The 24,394-nt window shown below is 36.9% G+C and overlaps 1 protein-coding gene and 1 pseudogene across 1 annotated transcript; one reads left to right on the top strand and one right to left on the bottom strand.

The window, feature by feature from the left end:
• The first annotated feature begins 3,381 nt into the window (after positions 1 to 3,381).
• Positions 3,382 to 3,809, top strand: LOC117274815 (protein transport protein yos1-like; annotated as a pseudogene).
• A 19,709-nt stretch (positions 3,810 to 23,518) lies between these two features.
• On the bottom strand, positions 23,519 to 24,001 carry LOC138901874 (uncharacterized). Its single transcript, XM_070189670.1, has one exon. It carries the CDS (start codon positions 23,999 to 24,001, stop codon positions 23,519 to 23,521), a length of 483 nt encoding a protein of 160 aa, XP_070045771.1.
• Between the last annotated feature and the right edge of the window lie 393 nt (positions 24,002 to 24,394).

Genomic DNA, 24,394 nt, shown 5'->3' with positions numbered 1-24,394 from the left:
GCATCCCATCATATCATTTCGGCTACTGTGGGTAATTCATCAACGTATACCAGCTGATCAGGTGGCGGTGCGTATATAACGCCGTAACCTTTTTCCATATCCCATATACATATAATATACGCGTATATAACGCCATCTGGTCATGGATCAATATATATGTATAAATGCATGAAATGCATAAGAAATACGTTAATAAGATTTCTCGGAATGTCATAAAAATAATATGCCTGTCGGATAAACTTTATAAAATACGTATTTTTCTGAGACCCTTGAACAGAAGATATAATAATAATTTACATGGGGAATCAAGAATATAGAAATCCCTAGTATTTCTATGAATAGAGTCATTTATGGAAGTTGTGTATTTTGCTCGTTTCTTTGTATCATTTGGACCATTCCAAAAGAACAGATGAGCAAATGATAAGGTTATCCCTTCTTTCTTGGGATTCTCATAGTTAGCATGTATCTCCCCCGGTCATACTTTAGTATCACATAGTAGACCCCCACCCCTGGTGATAAGGCATTCCTCTAAAATTGACTCAGGTATGTTAAGGCTATTCCTTCTTTCTTTTGGCATGGTCCAAATGATACAAATTAAACGAGCATCAGGCCCAACTGTTTCTAGTTCTTACACTCGCTGGACTTCCTAATGACCTTGACTCAGTACGTGACTAGATTTTGGCTAGTTCGACTGTCCCTACAGTTGATAAATTATTCTCTCGATTACTTTGACTTGCTGCAGCACCAAGTCACCCAGTGATCTCATCACAGACACTTGACTTCTCTGTTCTCGCATCCCAGATAGTGGACAATCGAGTATCTCAAACTATGGAGAATAGACGAGGAGGAGGTCGTTTTGGAAGATCTAGACCCAAGTGTTCTTATTGTCATAAATTGGGACACACTCGTAAAGTTTGCTATTGTTTCCCAGACCGAGACTACAGGTAACCAGGGATTTTCTTTATCTGAAGGGGAATATAATGAGTACCTTCAGTATCGAGCAAGTAAACAGACGTCTTCACAAGTAGCCTCGATTACTCAAACTGATACTTTTGTTGCTGGTAATTCTTTTGCTTGTGTTTCCCAGTCTAGTACTCTTGGACCATGGGTCATGGACTCAGGTGCTTCTGATCATATCTCTGGTAATAAATCACTTTTGTCGAATATTGTATATTCACAATCTCTTCCCACTGTTACTTTAGCCAATGGGTTTCAAGCTAAAGTAAAAGGAGTTGGACAAGCTAATCCCCAATCTTCTATCATTCTAGATTTCGTTCTTTATGTCCCTTGATGCTTTTAGTCTTACATATATTAGTCGTTTGACTCGTGTCCTCCATTGTGGTATATATTTTATTGATGATTCTTTTATTATGCAAGACCGCAGTACGGGAAAGAGGATTGGAACATGGCGTGAATCAAAAGGCCTTTACTATCTTAACTCACTCAACCCCTCTACAACATGTCTAGTTACAAATCCTCCAGACCTAATTCACAGATGTTTAGGACATCCGAGTTTATCCAAGCCTCAGAAGATGGTGCCTAGTTTGTCTACATTAGATTGTGAGTCGTGTCAGCTTGGGAAACATACTCGAGCCTCCTTTTCGCATAGTGTTGAGAGTTATGCAGAGTTTGTTTTCTCTTTAGTTCATTTTGATATATGGGGTCCTAGTAGAGTCAGTTCAACTTTGGAATTTCGTTATTTTGTTAGTTTAATTGATGATTATTCAAGATGTACTTGACTTTTCTTAATGAAAAGTCGCTCTGAGTTATTTTCTACATTCCAGAATTTTTGTGCTGAAATCAAAAATCAATTTGGTGTTTCTATTTGCATTTTTCGCAGTGATAATGCCTTAGAATATTTATCTTCTCAGTTAAAGCAGTTTATGACTTCTCAAGAAATTATTCATCAAACATCTTGTCCTTATACCCCTCAATAAAATAGGGTTGCAGAGAGAAAGAATAGGCACCTTATTGAGACTGCTCGCACACTTCTCATTAAATCTCGTGTTCCGCTGCGTTTTTGGGGCGATGTAGTTCTCACAGCTTGTTATTTGATTAATCGGATTCCTTCATCTCCCATCCAGAATCAGATTCCGTATTCCGTATTGTTTTTCCAGTTACCCTTATACTCTCTTCCACCTCGTATTTTTTGGGAGCACATTTTTCGTTCATAACTTAGCCCCTGGGAAAGTTAAGTTAGTTCCTTGTGCTCTCAAGTGTGTCTTCCTTGGTTATTCTCATGTTTAGAAGGGATATCGTTGTTACTCATATGATCTTCGTAGGTACCTTATGTCAGTTAGCGTCATATTTTTTTTTTATTCTTAAGCCCTTCTTTACCTCTTCTGACCACCATGATATATCTGTGGTCTTACCTATATCGACCTTTGAGGAGTTTACTATAGCTCCTCCTCCACCTTCAGCCATAGAAGTATTACCCATACAAATCGTTGAGGAGTCTAGTGTTGCTCCTCCTAGATCCCCAGCCACAGGTACACCACTCTTGACTTATTATCATCGTCTGCGTCCAGCATCAGGCCCAGTTGATTCACAACCTGCACCTGACCCTGCTCCTACTACAGACTTGTCTCTTCCTTGTACACCGATTGCACTTCGGAAAGGTATACAGACCACATTTAATCCTAATTCTCATTATGTCGGTTTAAATTATCATCGCCTGTCATCACCCCATTATGCTTTTATATCTTTTTTGTCCTCTGTTTCCATCCCTAAGTCTACAGATGACGCATTATCTCATCCAGGATGGCGACAGACTATGACTGACGAGATGTCTACTTTACATACGAGTGGTACTTGAGAGCTTGTTTCTCTTCCTTTAGGTAAATCTATTGTTGGTTATCCTTGGATCTATGCAGTCAATGTTGGTCCGAATGGCCAGGTTGATTGACTTAAGGCCCGTCTTGTTGCCAAAGGATATACTCGGATATTTGGGCTCGATTATCGTGATACTTTCTCCCGTGGCTAAAATAGCATGAGTCCGCCTTTTTCTAGTCATGGCTGTTGTTCGCCATTGGCCTCTCTATCAGCTGGACATTAAGAATGTTTTTCTTCACGGTGACCTTGAGGATGAAGTTTATATGGAGCAACCACCTGAAGCTAATCACTTTGTGTTTTTTCGGCATTCTCCTTCAAGTTTCTGTATTTATCTGGTGGTCTATGTTGACGTTATTGTTATTATCGGCAATGAACATGATGATATTACTAAATTGAAGCAACATCTATTTAAACACTTTCAAACTAAGGATCTGAGCAGATTAAAGTATTTTCTGGGTATTGAGGTCGCTTAGTCTAACTCAGGTATTGAAGAAAAATGAAGTGAACTTTGATTGATCAGAATCTTATGAAACGATATACTGATATTAGTACATGATTCAGCATATGGGTTTGTGGACGAGAAGCTTCTCGAGGGTTTCCTACTTATTGCAAACGCTCTTGCTATATTAAATGAAGACCGGTTTCTTACTCCTAGAGGGTGGAGCTTTGAGGAATATTCAGGGGTCAAGAGAAATTCCTTCAAAGGGCAGGGCAGATTCTTGGACTTATTTATGCGGCGCAGTATCTGAGAGTTCTTCCCATACTCCTTAACACTTTATTTATTGTTATAAAGCTCGTCTCAGGGTTATGATCGCTGAGGTGAGTGCTGTGACCCATTACCCATTGACTATCTTTTATTGGTGGCTACACACCTCTCGAATAAATTGGCTACCATTAAAGGTAAGATTAGTGAGCTTTCTGGTGTGTAAACTTGGATAAATATATTTCGTTCCTAAAGTCACATGTTGAGTTAACTGGAAAAGGGCTTCCAAAAATTGACCCATGTATCTGAAGTTCTTAGAAACTTTAAATTCATGAGCCTAAAGTTGATTTTGAAATGGCTAGACTTACAAAACTTTTAAGAATTTCGGCATAGGGTTCTCAAAGTGGCTATCTTTGCAATTCCCCCCAAAAAGGTCTGGGCTTTATGAAGTTGCTATCGATATTTCTCACTCTTGGTTTCTTGTTCAAATTGAATTTCTGAAAGTGATTTTTTCATTCCTATATACTAAAAAATGTCCATATTTTGATATTTATCCGATCTAAACACATTTTAGTTATAAAATGTATACAATCCACCTTAAAAGGCTCCCAATCCATTATTTGTGCCTTCAATCAAGGTATTTAGTTACACCCTTTTCCTTTTTTCTCTTCTCTCATCTTTTCCTTTTTTTGCCGCCTACTCAGTTGCATCTTCCCGACTCTAAATTTTGCAGCGTAATTTGCTTTTTTGATCAATTTGTTGTCTTTGTATTGTGACTGCACATCTTCCCCAGTAATAACTATAAGAAAAAAAAGGAACTTTGCATTTGATGAGGAGATATGAGTTGATTATCCAAAGGCTCTCTTTTTCACCTTTGCCTTTTCAATCAATCTGTTTTCTGTATTTGTTAATTCTCTAAGAGGAGACATTTCTCTTAGAGAAGAGATTGCTAAAGAACACCGCCCAAATTCTCTCTTCCAATTAACTTGGACAGCTTTACAAGTATGGAAGATGGAAACAGAGTATCAAACTAAGTTCAATGAATTGGAAGATACAAAATGGAAAAATAGAAACTAGGACGGAGAGACCGAGGGAGAGTATGGGGATCTCCTCTCTCTCACAGACACACACACTTCCCCCTCCTATTTTCCGTATTCTTGTAAAGAGGGAATTTCTGTAGCCAAGAAATTTGTGGTGGCTGGCTTTCGTTGTATTTCGTCAATAGCACGCCGAAATTAAATTATTTCTTTGATCACTAAAGAATGACGGATCTATTACATGGAGTGTAAAGAATTGTACCAGAAAAAACATGGAGTATAATGAATTGTTAAAAGCACAAGTATAATTTTAGATAATAAAAAATATTTCAAAGATTCTGGTTGCCCATATTGCAAAATTCCCAATAGACCTAGAAATTTCAATAACATACATTGATATGTACTCTGAACTGTAGTAGCATGATTATTACATGAGGGCTTCGATTAGATCAATGGTGGTTAATATATAACGGCATGATACAACATACAAATTAAAAATACATTTTGTATAAATTTAATATATCTGCAACAAAATATAAATTAAAAATAAATTACATAGTATATAACTTATCTACATTATTTCTACCCACTTATATACAACTACAATATTATACAACTTAAATATAAGTTTTATACAAATTTTATCCAATATGTCTTTTGTATATTTTGTATCTGATTTATACATAGTAAAAATAATTTTCATACAACTAATTATATATTATACAACTTATCTACACTTTTATATATTATTTCTACCCAGTTATATACAACTACAATATCATACAGTTTAAATATAATTTTTATACAAATTTTATACAATATGTCTTTTGTATATTTTGTATCTGATTTATACATAGTAAAAACAAACTTTATATAATTAATTATATATTATACAATTTATCTACAACTTTCATACATTATTTTTACCTAGTTATATACAACTTCAATATCATACAACTTAAATATAATTTTTATACAATATTGTTCAGCTTTCATACAATATTTAAATAAAAATATATATAAACAACATAATATAATTTTTTTATAATTTTTCTACAACTTTACTACAATTTCGTAAGTATAATGTATGTCTTGTCTTCTTCTTCTTCTTCTTCTTCTTCTTCTTCTTCTTCGAGTTTCAATCTGAAATTTAGCCAAAATCAAGTCTAATCTTCGCCAAAATACCCTCAAAATTGAGATATAAACTCAAAACAATATTCCCAATTATTTGCAACAATATCCAATCTAAACAAATAATAGTTTTTGAAAACTCAAATTCGTATTCAAAACTTCAAAGCTTTTTAATGACTGTCAATGGTGGAATTGCTGCTCTTTTACTGGAATTAGGGCTGATCTTCGAAAGTGTTTTCTTTTTCATTGAAAGTTAAGCAAGCAACATGCGTTAATGGAGGTGTGTGGTGGAGTATTTAGAGCTTAAATCTATAAAATTGGAGATTGATTTTTGAAGAAGAATAAAAAAATGTAAAGGGATTTTTGAAGAAGAGTGTATAGGAATGTAAAATTCCATGATAATATCCCTCCAGGGATCGTCACAGCGGACAAGCTAAACATTTCAAGCTTTACAAATGAATCAAAAGATGATGGTACCAAAATTTCCACTAATGAAACCATTCCATGTGCTGCCTAGCCCAAGGATCAAATTAACAGAGTAGCTGTAAAATTTTTTTTTTTTTTGACTAGTCCAATTTAAAAAAACATTCTAACGTCTTCTTTAATAGGAGTGTGTGGAGAGAGGAGCGTGAGAGAGTGGGATATAGACGTTAGAGTGATTTTAGGATTTAATTATTATCATTAAATATCTAAAAATGTACATAATTGGTAATTTTATATATATTATGTAATTAGATTAAATTTGAATAGGAAGAGTAATAAAGTTTGAAATAGTGTATAGAAATGTAAAAATTGCTTTCTTCAAACCAAGCAGTTCATCCTCCCAAGTAGTTACGTGTTTAACAATATCATCATATTAAAAGGCGAAGATAGAAAGTATTTTCCCAAAAAGAAAAACGTTATTTTTGTTTATTTTGCAGTGTTTGATTTTTTCAAATTGTATTTTTTGTCCTTCAGAATGGAGAAAATGACTTGCCCCATTTATGGGTATAAATCATCTTCTATCTCAATTTTTACTCTATTTAGTAACTTGTTTCAACCAGCATATAGATGTTATTGTCATTAATTATTACTTATTACTTGTTCGCAACAAATTTTCGTAGTGCTGAAAATAAACTGCAACAAAAATAATATGAAGAAAAAAAAGAGATTTTATTGATGAATATTTGTGAGTACAATTCTATGTATCCCTTGATTCTTCTCTCTGAAATTTTTCGTGATTTGAGGGCTTGAGAAGCGTCTTTCTCGAATGTAGGACGATGCAGACCTCCTTGCGATGTATTTAATTGCCAAGAACGTTGAGTAACACTTGCTTTGGGTTGTTCTGCGGGAAAAACTCCGTTGATCACTCCTTTGTTGAAGAACTATGCACTTGATGATTGATCTCTCTGTTTGTGGATGTCTTCACCAATTGCGGAATGCTCTTCTCCAACTCTGAATGTCCTTGGAGAGTTATGTAACCCCTCTATTTATAGTTGTAGAAGATGGACAGTCCAACTACATATAAACTCTCTTGCTTGATTCTGATTGGCTCATGTGAGTCATCAAACTTATCACATAAGTTATGTCATAAGCTTGCTTGTGATTGGTCAAGACATGTCATTTTAGACACTTGACAACTCTTGATTGGTCACTATTTTGGTCTAGGATTGCCATATCTTTTAACACGTGGCCTCATCTTGTTGGCTCGGAGTTTGACTGGACATGCCATGTCACTTGACACATGGTATGAGTCTGGGCCTTAAAATGAATGGACCTTGGGTTTAAAAATAATAAAATAAACTATTTTAATTTATAAAGTCCAAATTAATTATTTAATCTAATTGAATTTAATCCAAATTTTGTATGAATTAGACCCAATAAATTTTGTAGGTCTACATATGCCCCTGCTTCAAAGCTTGTTGAAGTGTAGGCTTAATCAGCTGTAAAAACGAGATTTGAAGTACCTGTAGAGCCAATAATCATGTGAAAAGACTCTAGCTTGACTCCATTTCGTATTGGAAGCACGTTGAACATTTCATGTAAAATTTAATTTACACTTTATGCTTCAATTTTATTTATTGCGGCCAAATCTCTGTATGATTTCAAAAGACCTTTACGAGGTAAACTTCTTTATCCCTCTTCTATTCCATCCTCTTACTTTCATAGTAAGTTGTCCGAAGAGTGAATGTTTTCACCATGTTTTATACAGAAGAGTTTCCTATATATATATATGTTGACTGGCTTTGGTTGTTGCTACCGTGCTGCTGATTGTAGTGATCACTCTAGACGTTGCGCCACTGCCTAGTGACGGCAAAACCTGTCTGCACAATGGAAGTTGTACGTACGGTGGTGAAGGAAGAGATTCTTCAAAGCTGAAGTTGCATGTGGTGTCGTAGGCTCGATCACGTAGAATTGCAATCTTCCTTGAGAAGACATTCCAGTGCAGAGTCGTTTTGACTTCAAAAGAGTCTCAGCAAGGACTTAGCTTCCAAAAGAAAACTAGCCAAGCTTGAAGCTTCGTATACTTTTTTTTAGATTCATATATTTCTTCTTCCCTGTGCAAATCCATTTTCTTTTCCTTACCTTGCATTTTTTTCTTTTGCAGCACTGCAAGTTGTATAACTTGGTGGATTTGGAAGTGAGCCAGAGCCAGAGCCGGAGCCGGAGCCAGAGCTAGGCGTACGACACGGCTATTCACCGTGATGAATTAAGCTAAATGTCACAATGTTCTGATAGTAACAAACCTGTTGTTGTATGTCAAGGAAAGAAAAGTAGACAAAACAAAAGAAAGAAAAATCAAAAAGAGATGAACTTATGATGTATGCGCTTATATCGGCATTCGTACGATGTAAGTGCTTACGTCGGCAGGGCATTCAAATGCCTATAAAAGGGTATGCATTTTCATTTGCAAATCATCCCTCAACTTCGTCTCTCTCTTCAATTAATAAAAACTATTCTTTGTGTGGCCGTGAAGTAGGCAAAAATTACCGAACCACGTAAATCTTCCCTTGTCTTATCTTGTACAATTTATTGCTTTTCTCTTTCAAATAGTTTTTCCTTCTATTAACCTGACATGTTTCCCAACTACTGATATCAAAGCACAGATAGTGTAATTCTGATAAAATAGTAGATGAACTTGTGATGGGTTGATGATTAAAATAAGAAAAGAGAATTAAGAATTGGAAAGCAAAGCAAAAGAATTGCAAAAGTTGGGCAGCATCAAAAATTGAAAAAGGAATAGATTGAGGAAAGTTAAATGGAAAAGTAACGAAGCAGCTTCTAGGCCACGCGAGCCATTCTGCTCGCGAGACAGCTGGCGAGGCAAGGCATGAGGCGAGGTGGAGCGCGCTATAGAGATCGCGAGGCATGGTCAGTAGCGAGGATGTTTCGTATTTTTAAAGCCTATTTTGTCTCCTATTTGATTTTGGACTTGGTTATTTCGTTTGGATCTTTTACCTACACCTATAAATAGTCATTACTTACCTTACATTTTAGGTGCTTTAATGCTAAACTATACTATATTTGTGCTTAATTGAGTTTATTTTATGTGTAGGTACATTAGAGATGAAATTGGAGCAAAGTAAATATTGAATGTGTAATTCATGCTCTAAAACAATATTATAAAAGAGACAAAAGAAAAAAAAATAAACAAAACCTATAAAGATAAAAGTAAAAGTCTAATCTAGAAAAATAACTATATAAAAAAATTAAAAACTTGAATAGAAATCAATTAAAAGCTTAACTTAGATAAATAATTAATAACTAAGTCCCCGACAACGGCGCCAAAAACTTGTTGGTTCCCCAAGTACATGCAAGTATTCGTGGCCGTCAAGTAATAAAGTGACTCGAAAGTCGGATGTCGAACCCACAGAGACTTAGATTGATCGTTAACTAAGCAAACTAAAATCAATTAATTGTCCAAGATATTTAAGAGTGATATTTTTCATTAATCTACTATTGTGGAAATTAAACACATAACTAAGTGAGATATAGATTCTAGGGTTGTGGTCCGTTTATCAATCCTATTGAGTTCGTAATTACATCAGTTAATCCAAATTATATATGATTGCTACTTGACCAGATCGTTTATATAAATAGCATGTTCCCACAATACTATCTGTTTATTTATAATATATCAACCATATATTCCTATGGTCTTGAGTCTATCATGAATGAATATAATACGGTATTCAACTAAGCAAGACTGTTAGGTATATTTCTATCCTAACCGCGAAATCTTTCCCCGAGCCACGGGTTCAGAAACAAGCTCTCTCCAATTCTACTCTAATCTAAGCACGGCTTTCCCAAGCATAGCATAGATAGTAAATAGAACTCAACTGCTGGTCAAAAAATTAAGCAATTATGCACAGAATTAGAGAAACAATCAAAGATGATAACTCGAATTAACGGTAATATAATTAATAAACTTCAATATTCATGACAACCACAACCCTAGAATATGAAGTTTAGCTCCACATAGATATGGTAGCAAAATAACAAATCATCAAGAAAAAATAAATATTACTAAGTTTGATGGAAGAAAGATGGAATTTGTTGAATTCCGGCCTCCACGGCGGCTCCGTGCTCTCCTTTCGTTTAAAGTCGGTCTCCTCTCTAAAAATAGTATTTAATGAATATTTATAGGTGTAGGAAAAAGACCCAAACGAAATAACCAAGTCCAAAACCAAATAGGAGACAAAATAAGCTTTAAAAATCCGGAACACCCTCGCTATAGACCGTGCCTCGCGACCTCTATAACGCGCTCCACCTCGCCTCAGGCCTTGCCTCGCCAGCTCTATAGCGAGCCACAAGGCTTGCCTCGCCAGCTGTCTCGCAAGCAGAATGGCTCGCGTCGCCTGAAAGCTACTTCGTTACTTTTCCATTTAACGTTCCTCAAATCTATTCCCTTTTCAACTTTTGATGCTGCCTAACTTTTGCAATTCTTTTCCTTTGCTTTCCAATTCTTAATTCTCTTTTCTTATTTTAATCATCAACCCATCATTACGTTTTCAATCATCAAATCATGACATTATAATATTCTTCATTATCAAATAATCACGAGCCATTCTTGTAGTGTATAAAATACACATAAAATCTTTACTTTGCTCTCAATTTCGTCTTCGACGTACCTATACATAAAATAAATTCAATTAAGCACAAATATAGTATAGTTTAGCATTAAAGCACCTAAAATATAAGGTAAGTAATGCACTAAAAATACTGAGTTATAGCCAAACATCACTACCCCACACTTAAACGTTGCTTGTCCTTGAGCAATAAAACTACACTTTATATAGACATGACCTTTTTAAACAATTCTCATAACTCGTCACACCAAGAATCTTTAAAATAGACTACACACAAGGGTGTAACATCTTCACTTCATGATTTGACTCACAAGTAGCATGCATTATTCACAACTCACTCACTTACTCTATCATAGAGCTCAATGACATTACCTTTCCTTCATGAATCAAGTGCCCTCACACAACAAAAGAGATTAGTTCCACACACAATAAAATTTAAGAACAATTAGGAACTCAAGATAGAAAGAATTCGCTCACTCTCAGAAATAACATTCGTATGCTACAAAAGATGCACCATAGGCTTGCCCGTAGTGTACTACTCTACTAATCGAGATCATTCAGTCTAGGATCAAGTAGGACTTTAATTGGTTGTAATGTAGGCTGTAGGTCGGGTAAGATACATTTGGATATAAGAGTGACTACATCTCCCTAAGTACTTTAATACATACACTTTAACATTTAACCCCATACTTATGTCAAACCATAACTCCACCTTCACATCAATGTATATTAACTCTATACTTTTTTACAATTGCATCAAGAGTCACCACTATTAAGGAATATTTTTCACAACAATACAACTATTTTTTTCTTTTTCTTTTCACTTCAAGTGGCTTTTATTTTTTAAAACAGTGCACCTTTCTCCTTATTTCATTAGTTCCACTCAAAAGCCAAACCATCCACCCCACTCTTTAACTTCTATAAAGTTCATAATAATTCAAGTGCTCATGGAAAGGTTCAAATAGACGATTAATTCAAACAAATGGGTAAAGCTTGTAACATGGTTGCCAAAAAAATATGATTACAGGCTCAAATGGGTTAACTACGATACATAATAATTAGGCGGGGTGTATATATATATATATATATATAAATAAACGCATATATCACTTCCAAGACTAAACAAAATTACTATTTCGCTTTGCAAACACACGAGGTAAGTTCTAGACATCAAATGCAATGCATAGAATAACACACAAACCTCACACAAACATGGCACATAACTCACTCAGGATTTGATTCATCAAGAGACTTTAGTCAAAGCAGTGAAGCAAATTTAAGATCATATGATTTAAGGTACTTATACAAGAGTCAAAAACTGAGCCTAAGCGTCACAACCAAAGTACTCACTATTCTCAAGGCATAACAAAGTCAAGAGATATTGCTTCAATTCAATTTATCTCACAGTGGCTCCAACTCCTAAAAAAAATAAAATTAACTGCACCCGGTTCAAACAAAACCCTTGGAAAAGAATCGCGGCACTAAGAAAAACCAAGGAGAAATTATTACACTACCTAGCAAAAGAAAATCTTTTTGTCTTTTCTTTCAACTTAAATCCCTCAAGAAAACTGTCCAGGAGCTTCTAATTTACTACACAACTAAGAAAACAAAAACAAGAAGCTAAAGTTAAAATAAAAAGTTAACATTTTTCTAACATACCTCTACTAATTATCTAGAGGAATTCTCACTGGTCCGGTATGCCTATAGAGCATCATCAAGCTTTGTAGCCCAATCTTTCCTACTTGCACCAACCGTCTTCTCCAAGATCTGCTTTATCTCTCTATTTGAAACTTTCACTTGCCCACTAGTCTGAGGGTGGTAAGCGGTTGCAACTTTATGTTTGACCCCATATTGCGCTAAGACATTGTCCAAGAGCTTGTTACAGAAATGGGTGCCCCCATCACTTATCATCATTCTCGGAGTGCCGAATCTTGTAAAGATATGCTTTTTCACAAACTTAACCATAACCTTGGCATCATTGGTAGAAGAGCTATGGCCTCCACCCACTTCGACACATAGTCAACGGCCACCAAAATGTACTTACACCCACTGGACGAGGGAAACAGGCCCATAAAATCAATTCCCCAGACATCAAAAATTTCAACCTCTATAATACTGCGCAATGGCATCTCATGCCTTTTCGTAATTGTTCCTATTCTCTGGCACCTATCATATCTCCTCACGAACTCATGGGCGTCTTTAAACACCCTAGGCCAATAGAAACCCAATTGCAATAACTTAGCTACTGTTTTGTCATCCGCATGATGACCACCATAAGGCGTTGCATGGCATTCATGTAAGATAGCATTTATTTCAAATTCGGGCACACATCTTCTCATTAGCTGATCAATACACGATTTGAACAGGAATGGCTCATCCCACACATATGACCTCACATCTCGCAAGAACTTCTTTTTAGCATAAGGTTCAAGATTAGGCGGCATCTCTCCACTTGCCAAATAGTTCACAAAATCTGCATACCATGGTACCTCCCCAACAGTAATGGCCAACAATTGCTCATCCGGGAATGTTTCCTTGATGACATCTCTCTCAGCTATATGATTCCGAGTTTCTAACTTGGATAAATGATCAGCCACTTGATTCTCTGTTCCTTTATGGTCTAGGATCTCTAAGTCAAATTTCTGCAAGAGTAAAACCCAACGGATTAGCATTGGTTTAGCATCTTTCTTTTCAAACAAATACCTGATGGCTGTATGGTCCGTGTAGACGATGACTTTGATGCCAACCAAATAGGCCCAAAATTTATCGAACGCCCACACTAAAGTCTAAAGTCTATCTAAAGTCAGTATCCTCTCTAAAAATGATATTTAATAACTATTTATAGGTGTAGGGAAAAGACCCAAACGAAATAACCAAGTCCAAAACCAAATAGGAGACAAAATATGCTTTAAAAATCTGGAACACCCTCGCTATAGATCGTGCCTCACAACCTCTATAGCGCGCTCCACCTCGCCTCAGGCCTTGCCTCGCCAGCTCTGTAGCGAGCCACAAGGCTTGCCTCGCCAGCTGTCTCACGAGTAGAATGGCTCGCGTCGCCTGGAAGCTGCTTCGTTACTTTTCCATTTAACGTTCCTCAATCTGTTTCCTTTTCAATTTTTGATGCTGCCTAACTTTTGCAATTCTTTTCCTTTGCTTTTCAATTCTTAATTCTCTTTTCTTATTTTAATCATCAACCCATCATTATGTCTTCAATCATCAAATCATGACATCATAATATTTTCCATCATCAAATAAACACGAGCTATTCTTGTAGTGTATAAAATACACATAAAATCTCTACTTTGCTCCCAATTTCGTCTTTCACATACCTACACATAAAATAAGCTCAATTAAGCACAAATATAATATAGTTTAGCATTAAAACACCTAAATATAAGGTAAGTAATGCACTAAAAATATATAATTATAGCCAAACATCACTACCCCACACTTAAACGTTGCTCGTCCTCGAGTCAACTAATAATTCACACTATCCTTGAGCACTTTATTATTACACAATTGAGGCACACTATACCAATGACTATGGTTGATAGCAACAAATAGCAACAATTAAACAGTATTGGTGGAGGTACTATTCACAAGAATAGTACGATACTATTGATCATCGTTACTATTCACATCAATTATTTTTGTGAAAAATGGCATCGGAAGAAGGAAAAGTTAAGATTGACAAGTTCAATGGAAAAGATTTTGGATTCTAGAAAATGCAAATAGAGGATTATTTGTATTAGAAAAAATTACACTTACCTCTGACCGAGGTAAAACCAGAGAATATGGCCAAAGCAGATTGGTATCTATTAGATCGCCAAGCTCTTGGTGTGATTTGCTTGATGCTAACACGAAATGTGGCGTTTAACATCATTAACGAGAAGACCACTACAAGCCTTATGATGGCATTATCAAATATGTACGAGAAGCCATCAGCTTTGAATAAAGTGTATTTGATACGTCGATTGTTCAACTTAAAGATGACAGAAGGTGGATCTATCACGGAACATATCAATGAGTTTAATATAATATTAACTCAGTTGAGTTCTATTAATATAACATTCGATGACGAAGTGAGGGCGTTGATTCTACTATCATCTCTATCGGAGAGTTGATCTGCAATAGTAACTGCAGTTAGCAGTGCATCGGGAAGTATCAAACTCAAATTAGATGATATTAAAGACTTGGTTCTAAGCTAAGATATTCACCGAAGAGAATCAAGTGATTCCCCAGGATCTGCTTTTAATACCAAAAGCATGGGGAGAAACAGCCAGAAAGGACAAAGTCATGGTCGTGGCAGATCAAAGTCAAGAAGAAGAGGGCAATCCAAAAATCGCAAAGACATTATGTGTTGGAATTGCGATAAAAAGGGTCACTACAGTAGTCAATGTAGAGAGCCAAAGAATAAAAAGAACGATCAATACAAGGATGATAATGAAGCAAATGCAATTGCTGAACAAGTTAGTGATGCACTAATTTGTTGTGCAGACAGTCCAGTCAAATCTTGAATTCTGGACTCAGGTGCATCCTTTCACTCTATATCATGCAAAGAATTATTGTATAATTATATTACTGCAAAATTTGGTAAAGTTTATCTAGCAGACGGCGAACCTCTGGACATTGTCGGGAAAGGTGAAGTTCATATAAAGACTTCACAAGGCATGCTATGGAAATTGTAAAATGTCTGACATATTCCCGGCCTCAAGAAAAATCTGATATCTATGGGTCAGATTGACAGTGAAGGATATACAATAACATTCGGTAACGGATCGTGGAAGATAACTAAAGGAAATTTGGTTGTGGCATGAGGCTTCAAGAAGGAAACATTGTATGCAACTGCAATACAGAGAGATACTATAGCAACAGTTGATCATGGTCGTGAGAAGGAAATGAAGTTATTGGCATCCAAAGAAAAGTTTTCAAACCTAAAGCATGTTGAATTAGGTTTGTGCGAAGATTGCATTTACGGGAAACAAAAGAGAGTTAGTTTCTCAAAGGTGGGAGGGACGCCAAAGAAAGAAAAGCTGGAACTAGTGCATACAGATGTGTGGGGACCAGCTCCTGTAACTTCTCTGGGAGGCTCACGCTATTATATCACCTTCATTGATGATTCCACAAGAAAGGTATGGGTTTATTTTCTGAAAAATAAATCTGATGTGTTTGTTACCTTTAAAATATGGAAAGCTGAAGTGGAAAATCAGACAAGTCTAAAGTTAAAATGTCTGAAGTCTGACAATAGAGAAGAGTACGATAGACAAGAGTTTAAAGCATTCTTCTTTAAGAATGGGATCAGAATGATAAAGATAGTTCCTGGAACACCGGAACAAAATGGCGTTGATGAGAGGATGAACAGAACCCTGAATGAACGAGCCAGAAGTATGAGAATACATTCTGGATTGCCGAAGCATTTTTGGGCTGAGGCTGTTAATACGACAGCTTACCTAAAAAACAAAGGACCCTCTGTACTGCTTCCAGAGGAGGTATGGACAGGAAAGGAGGTAAGTCTCTCACATCTAAAAATTTTTGGTTGTGTTGCTTATATGCATGTAAACTCTAATGATAGAGATAAGCTTGATCCTAAGGCCAAGAAATATTTCTTTATTGTCTATAGTGATGATAATTTTGGTTATCGATTTTGGGATGATCAGAATAGAAAGATCCTAAGACACAGGAATGTCACATTTAATGAAAATGTTATGTACAAAGACAAGATTAAAGTAGAACCAACTAGCACCATCAGACCGACATCTGAAACAGTTGAGTTAGAAAATATCTCAGAAAATGAAGCGGCTAAAGAGACTACAACTGGATCTGAAATTGAAGATGCTGAACTAGAAGCTGAATCTGGATCAGAATCAGAACTAGAACCCGAGATAGAATCAGATAGAGAACCAGATCTGGAGTCAGGACTTGAATCAAATTCGGGATCAGTTAATCCCGAACCTACATTAAAGAGATCTAAAAGAGTCACGGATGCTCTAGATAGGTTAACTCTCTCTCTCTCCACTATTTACTTCTGACTGATACTGGAGAACTAGAGCATTTTGTTGAAGCAATGGAGGTGATAAGCTCTGATAAGTGGAAGCTAGCCATAAAAGAAGAGATGAATTCTCTTCTAAAGAATAAAACATGGATACTTACAGAGTTACCAAAAGGAAAGAAGGCATTGAAAAACAAGTGGGTGTACAGGGTCAAGGAAGAGCATGATGGTAAGAAGAGATACAAAGTATGATTAGTAGTAAAAGGCTTTCAGTAGAAGGAAGGGATTGACTACACCGAGATCTTCTCTCCTGTAGTCAAATTAACTACTATCAGGTTGGTGCTAAGTATCGTAGCTATAGAAAATTTGCATTTGGAGCAGCTAAATGTTAAAACTGCTTTCTTGCATAGTGACGTTGAAGAAGACATCTATATGAAGCAACCTAAAGGTTTTTAAGTTTTCTGGTAAAGCAAACCTTGTGTGTAAGTTGAAGAAGAGTTTGTATGGTTTGAAACAAGATCCTCGACAATGGTAAAACAAATTTGATGGATTAATGCATAATAATGGTTTCACACGATGTGAGATGGACCATTGCTGTTATATAAAAAATCTTGATAAATCCTATATCATTTTACTATTGTACGTTGATGATATCTAATTGCAGGATCTTGCATAAATGAGATCAACAGGGTTAAGCAACAACTGGCGTAGGAGTTTGAAATGAAAGACTTAGGACCATCTAAGCAAATTCTTGGGATGAAGATTAGCAGAAACAGGTCTGAAGGAACCTTAAAATTGTCTCAAGAAAAGCACATACAAAAGGTACTAAGCAGGTTCAGTCTTCATGATGCAAAGACTAGAACCACTCCACTCTGAAGCCATCTTAATCTGTCGAAGGACCAATCACCTAATACAGATGAAGAAAAGAAGTACATATCCAAAGTTCCATATGCTTCAGCAGTAGGAAGTTTGATGTATGCTATGGTTTGCACTAGACCTTACATAGCCCATGCAGTTGGAGTTGTCAGTGGATACATGTCAGATCTAGGAAAGGAGCATTGGGAATGTGTAAAATAGATATTGCGTTATCTCAAAGGCACTTCAGGTATGACACTTTGTTTTAAAAGGAGCAAAATTATCTTACAAGGTTTTGCTGATACACATTTAGGCGGTGATCTGGATAGTCAAAAAAATACCACAGGCTACGTGTTCACCTTGGGTGGTACTGTTGTTAGCTAGATGTCCAAACTTCAGAAAAGTGTTGCTCTATCTACCACTGACGCAGAGTACATGACAATCTCAGAAGTTGTAAAAGAGATGATTTGGCTTAAGAATTTTCTTAAAGAGCAGGACAATTGTGAGATTTTCAGCGATAGCCAGAGTGCCATTCATCTTGCCAAGAATCCAGTGTTTCATGCAAGATCGAAGCATATCCAGTTGAGGTATCATCATATCCAAGAGTTGATAAGTGAAAAAACTCTTTCCCTGCAGAAAATACTAGGATTGAAGAACCCGTCAGACATGTTGACCAAAGTTGTCGGTGTTGACAAATTGAGGTTGTGCACTGCCTCAGTTAGCCTTCAAGGCTGATAGCGTGAAGGTGCCACCAGAGAATAGCAAATATTTTTTTTAATTTTCTTTCTTGATGTAACATAGGTTTGAGGGGGAGATTGATAGTAGCAAACTTGTTGTTGTACGTGAAAGAAAGATAAGTAGACAAAACAAAAGAAAAAGAAATCAAAAAGAGATGAACTTATGATATATGTACTTACATTGGCATTCGTATGATGTAAGCACTTACATCGGCATTCGTATGATGTAAGCGCTTACATCGGCATTCCTATGATGTAAGCGCTTACGTCGGCAGGGCATTCAAATGCCTATAAAGGGGTATGCACTTTCATTTGCAAATCATTCCTCAACTTCTTATTTCTCTCTTCAATTAATAAAGAGATATTCTTTGTGTGGCCGTGGAATAGACAAAAATTACCGAACCACGTAAATCTTCTCTTGTCTTGTCTTGTGTAATTTATTGCTTTTCTCTTTCAAATATGTTTTCCCTTCTATTAGCCTGACACGTTTCCCAACATGTTCTCCATGTTGATCCTTGACTGAATAATCTCAATTAGTAGTGTAGTACACTACGAGCAAGTCTATGGTGCATCTTTTGTGGCATATGAATGTTATTTTTGAAAGTGAGCGAATTCTTTCTATCTTGAGTTCCTAATTGTTCTTAATTTTTATTGTGTGTGGAATTACTCTCTTTTGTTGTGTGAGGGTACTTGATTTATGAAGGAAAGGTAATATTGTTGACCTCTATGTTCGAGTAAGTGAGCGGGTTAAAAATAATGCGTGGTGATTTTGAGTCAAATCTTGAGGCTAGGATGTTACGGTATTGTACTTAATCTGTTTTAAATATTTTTGGTGTGATGAGTTATGAGAGTTATTTAAAAAGGCCGTGTCTATGTGAAGTGTAGTTTGATTTCTCGAGGACGGTTGGTACTCGGTTGAGTAAGGTACCAGGTGCTCGTCGCCTCCCATCGGTTTGGGTCGTGACAGAAGGTACGCAATCTCTCATTTATTACGTTAGCAAAATTTTAACGGGAGCACAAACTCACTACCCATATCTGCAAAAGCTGGCCTTAGCTCTCGTAGTCGTCGCTCGAAAGCTGAGGCCTGTAAGGCCCCTTAAAATGTTTCCTAAAAACCCGGATTTCGTGATGCCAAAGTAGGCATTCAGACTTTTTGGATTGAACAGTATAGTTGGGATGATCATTTGCTACTCATAGAGTTTGCTTATAATAACACCTTTCATGCTAGTATTCAGATGGCACCATTTAAGGCATTATATGGTAGGAGATGTAGATCTCCCATTTAGTGGTTCGAAATTGGGGAAGCAAAGTTGATAGGGCCAGACCTCGTGCATCAGGCTATGGAAAAAGTTAAAATCATTAAGGAGCGGTTGAAAACTGCTCTTGGAAGATCCCGTTGCTAATCTCGATGTTTATTATGCCAAATTGAAGCATTGTGCTACTGGCACCGTATCCGCAAAAGCAAAAAATTATACTATGGGCTCCAAAATATTTTTTCATTGTAGGTTTTCAAAAGAGTTCCAGTGATCTTGATCTCCCTAAGAAGATGCAGAAGATGTCATAATGACTTGAAACAAAACACTCCTCTCTTTGTTGAGGCTTGGCGAGAGACACATGAAGTATCCTTCCAACTTAGGCAACAAAATCCCTACTCTTGGAGACTTGGAGAGACTGCATTTCATCATGGCCGAGCGAACATGTGCCACATCGCATCTTTGCAGGTTGGCGAAGAGGACAAATGGAGTGTCCAAAATGTTATCCGCTTGGTTCTAAAATCAAACTTGCACCTCAGCGACATATCCAAAATTTAGAGCCAAATTCCATCAAGATAAGTTGGAATAAACTTTTGAAGGCGATGCATAAGTCTGTCATTTCGACTTCACAGCACTGCAAGCTGTCATTGGAAAGTACATATCTCAAACTAGGGTCCAAATAGCAAGCCGTATGTGCCATCGGAAAGACAATTTCGAGATATGCAACACCTGAAAATATCATGGCAGAACTCCTTTTAGATTGGCCACAATATTATTTTGAAGTCGCTCATGATGTCTTCCTTGTTGCTTTTTATCTTTATGCATTCTCATCGAGAAATTCCTATCTCGAGCTTCGGATGTCGGAATCGCGAGCCATCTGTACTGTTGGAAAGAAAACTCCAAAACTCACAATATCTATAAATACCATGGTAAAAATCCTTTCAGAACGTCCACCATAATATTTTGAAGTTGCTACAGCCATCTACCATACTTGATTTCTAGATTATCGCACTCTAAATAAAGAAAATCATATCTTGGGCTAGGAATGTCAAAATCATAAGCCGTTTGCGCCATTGGAAAAAAGACACAGATATAAGAAAATCTTCAAAATATTACATAAGTATTCCTTCTAAATTGGCCACAGCAATTTCTCGAAATTGATCTAGACGTCTGCCTTGTTGCTTTCCAGCTTTGCGCGCTCCAGTGGAAAAATTCATACCTCGAGCTAGGAATCTTAAAATTGCGATCCGTTTATGCCGTTAGAAAGTAATTAAGCTCATAGAGCTGCATCATATATGAATTTCATGGCAGAATGCATTTCGATCTGGAAACAGAAAATTCTCAAAATCGACCTGGCTACAGTAACTTTCAGATTCGTGTACTTCCGACGAAAAAGATTGTATCTTGAGCTAGGAGCTTCCAAATCGCAAACGGTTTATGTTGTTGGAAATTAGACATCCAAATCTACAACATACAAAATGTTAGGGGCAGAATATCTTTCTGATAGACCACAGTAGTTTTTCAAAGTTAAACATGTCGTCTGTTGAGATCGCTTTCCATCTCTATGCCCTCTAAGTTGTCCTGCGAATGTTCTTTTTTTATTCTTGAATTTGACTCTACAATCTTGCATGTAGTAAATTTAGCTATAATGCTTCACAAATCTTATTTATTAATTTATTTCTTTTGCAGACTCGCAAAGGATCTCAATGGGTCCGGATATCAGACTGAGATGCCATACAGAATGCGGATATGTTAAAGTTTTGAGCACACAAAATCTCTATAAGAAAGAAAGAATTATTGTAGTAGATTGTCATGTGAAGCCAACCCTTCACCAATTGTTGCACTTGAATTTTTGATAGTCTTGGAGTTCATAAATGGCGGCTCCCATGATGATTGATTTTTTTTTTATGAGCGACGACTTCTCTCATATGGGACCTTCAACCAACACTTGCACAAGAGAAGCAACATCATGCTCGTGGCCTAACAACAAGACCCATGGTCAAGAGATCGTCACAAATACTGAACGTGAGAGACGTACATCGGGAATGGTGTATTAAATATGGAGACATCATACAAACTTGGAAAAATACTCAAGACATCAACAACAAAGCCTAGTTTACGATCATTTTCATTACTTAGGCTTTTGTATAAGATGATATCTAATCCCTTTCGTCTCCACATTTTTGGATGTATAAACTTTTTTAACATTGAAGCAATAAAATATCTTTTACACTTCAACACAAATTATCTTCTTTCTTGTATTTATATATGTCTCCATACTATAAAGAGTTAATGTGACAATCTCATCAGCCAAACCCTTTTTTTAAACTCATGTAACTGAACTTAGAATGAAACTCTAAGGTGCCTACGTACCTCGGTGAAGAGGATCAAGTCATATCATAGTTGAGAGGGATGAGTTTTTTTTTTATGTCCTATTTTTTTCCTAGGCGGCCTCTCGCGAGGTTTTTTATGTCCTATTTTTTTTTTGGGTCTTAACTTTTGCCTAGGCCACCTCTTTTTAGGTTTTTAACCTAGCAAACTCTTTTATTTTGGGTCGTACACAGTTTAAACTCATGTGGGCCAGGAGTAGCAACATCCAGTTTAGGTTCATACATCAAGGAGTGAAATAATGTGTAGTTTAGGCTCATGCATCAAGGAGCATAGGCGACTTTCATGGGAAGTACTACTTCAGAAATTTTCTGTTGATCGGACCAACTCTGAGACCATACGCATCAACGATTTTGTATGCATCACTTGAATAGGCTTCCTTCACAATATATGACCAATCCCATTTTAAGGGAACTTGTTGCCCATGCATTTGTTGCAGATTATGGGTCTTCGAACAGTTAGGACCAAGTCTCCAACTTGGAATGATCGTTGCCGCACTTTCTTGTTGAAGGCTCTAGCTAGGCGAGCTTGATAGCACTCCAATATTTGTTGCACTTTCAATCTTTTCTCATCCAATGCCTCTAACTCTGCTAGGCAAAGTTGAGCATTCTCTTCGGACGTGAGTCCTTCTTGGATTGTGATCCGCAATGATGGAATTCGTTGCTCCAGTGAAAGGACTGCTTCTACACCATACACCAAAGAGTAAGGAGTTGATTGTGTAGCAGTTCTGAAGGTTGTTCGGTATGCCCACAAAGCCTCACCAACTTTCTCATGTTAGTCTCTCTTGTTCTTTGTAACAACTTTCTTCAAAAGGTTACCAAACGTCTTGTTTAAAGCTTCAGCAAGGACGTTGGCGGGTGCATTATACATTGAAGACTTATGTTGCTTGAAACCAAACTTCTCTCACAGACTCTTCACGAGCTTATTGTCAAATGACATTACATTATCAGTGATTATGTATCTTGGTATGTCGTACCTAATAATTATATATGACTTGATCAAAATGACAACATTTTCCTTTTTTAACTCCTTGAGTGGAACAGCTTCAGCCCATCCAGAGAAGTAGTCTGTAGCCGCCAATATGTACATATGTCCCTTTGATGACTTTGAAAGCGGTCCAACAATGTCAAGTCCCAATGTATCAAAAGGCCATGAAGCTACAGTTGGATGAAGAGGCTCTGGAGGTTGGTGGATGTAGTTGGCATGAAATTGATATGCTTGACATCTTTTGGCATGCTCCATGCAATTCTTCACCATTGTCGTCCAGTAGTAGCCCATCATCTTGATGCAAAAATGGAGCTCGGGACCAGATTGGTGTGCTCCACATGTGCCAGAATGTGCTTCCTCCATTACTTGGTAGGCTTATTCTTTGTCGAGACTTCGCAAGAATAGTCCTTCAAAAGAGCGGCGAAATAATGTCCCCTTATAGAAGATGAATCGTGGTGCTCTTCGTTTGATGTTTGTTCTTTGTCGCAGATCCTCAGGTAAGTTTCCATGTTCAAGGTACTCTATCAATGGTTGCCTCTAATCTTCTTCTTCAATCACTCGAACAGGCGTATGATGGCTTTCGTTGATTTGAAGATCAATAAGTCTAGTTCGATAACACACATATACTTTTGTTGACTCATTCTCTCCAAGTGCCATCATCGTGGCCAAGTTAGCCAAAGCATCAGGCTTTCGGTTTTCTTCTCTTGGGACGTGGTTTAAGAACACTTGGTCGAATCTTTCAAGTAAACCAGAAGCATATTGATGGTGTGGCAAGAGATCTTCCTTCTTTACCTCGTAACTCCCCAAAAGTTGGTTGATGATCAGCTTAGAGTCATCGTAGATCTCCAACTGTAGAATATTCATGTCTAATGCCATTTCTAGACGGATGATCAAAGCTTGGTACTCTGCAGCATTGTTGGAGCATGTTTCACCTAAAACAAAGGAGAATGGCAAGACTTGTATTTTTAGAGAGATCAACACAACACCTGCCCCCGCACCATTAAGACGAACATTGTCCATGGTGGTAATTCTTCAATGAACAAAACGTCTTCATTTGGAAACTCGTCAGAAAGCTCCCATTCCACCGGAAAAGGGTGATCAACTAGAAAATTAGCTAGTGCTTGTCCTTTCATAGCCTTTTGAGGTGTGTATGTGATATTATATTGGTTAAACAATATGGACCATCTTTCTATGCGTCCAGAAAGAATAGGTCAAGTTATCACAAACTTCACGGGATATACTCGAGAGATGAGTTTGATGGTGTATGCTTCAAAATAATGACTTAGCTTCTTTATCGCATAAAGTAACGCTAAGCATATTTTCTCAACAGGCGTATAGTTCAACTCAGCTCCTATCAGAGTTCGACTAAGGTAGTATAAGGCTTGTTCCTTCCCTTCCTCATTCTCTTGAGCA

The sequence above is a fragment of the Nicotiana tomentosiformis genome, chromosome 11, assembly GCF_000390325.3.
Source record: "Nicotiana tomentosiformis chromosome 11, ASM39032v3, whole genome shotgun sequence".
In the NCBI taxonomy this organism is placed as follows: Eukaryota; Viridiplantae; Streptophyta; class Magnoliopsida; order Solanales; family Solanaceae; genus Nicotiana; species Nicotiana tomentosiformis.
The sequence above is the reverse complement of the archived record's forward strand: the minus strand, read 5'-3'. Positions and strand labels throughout refer to the sequence as shown.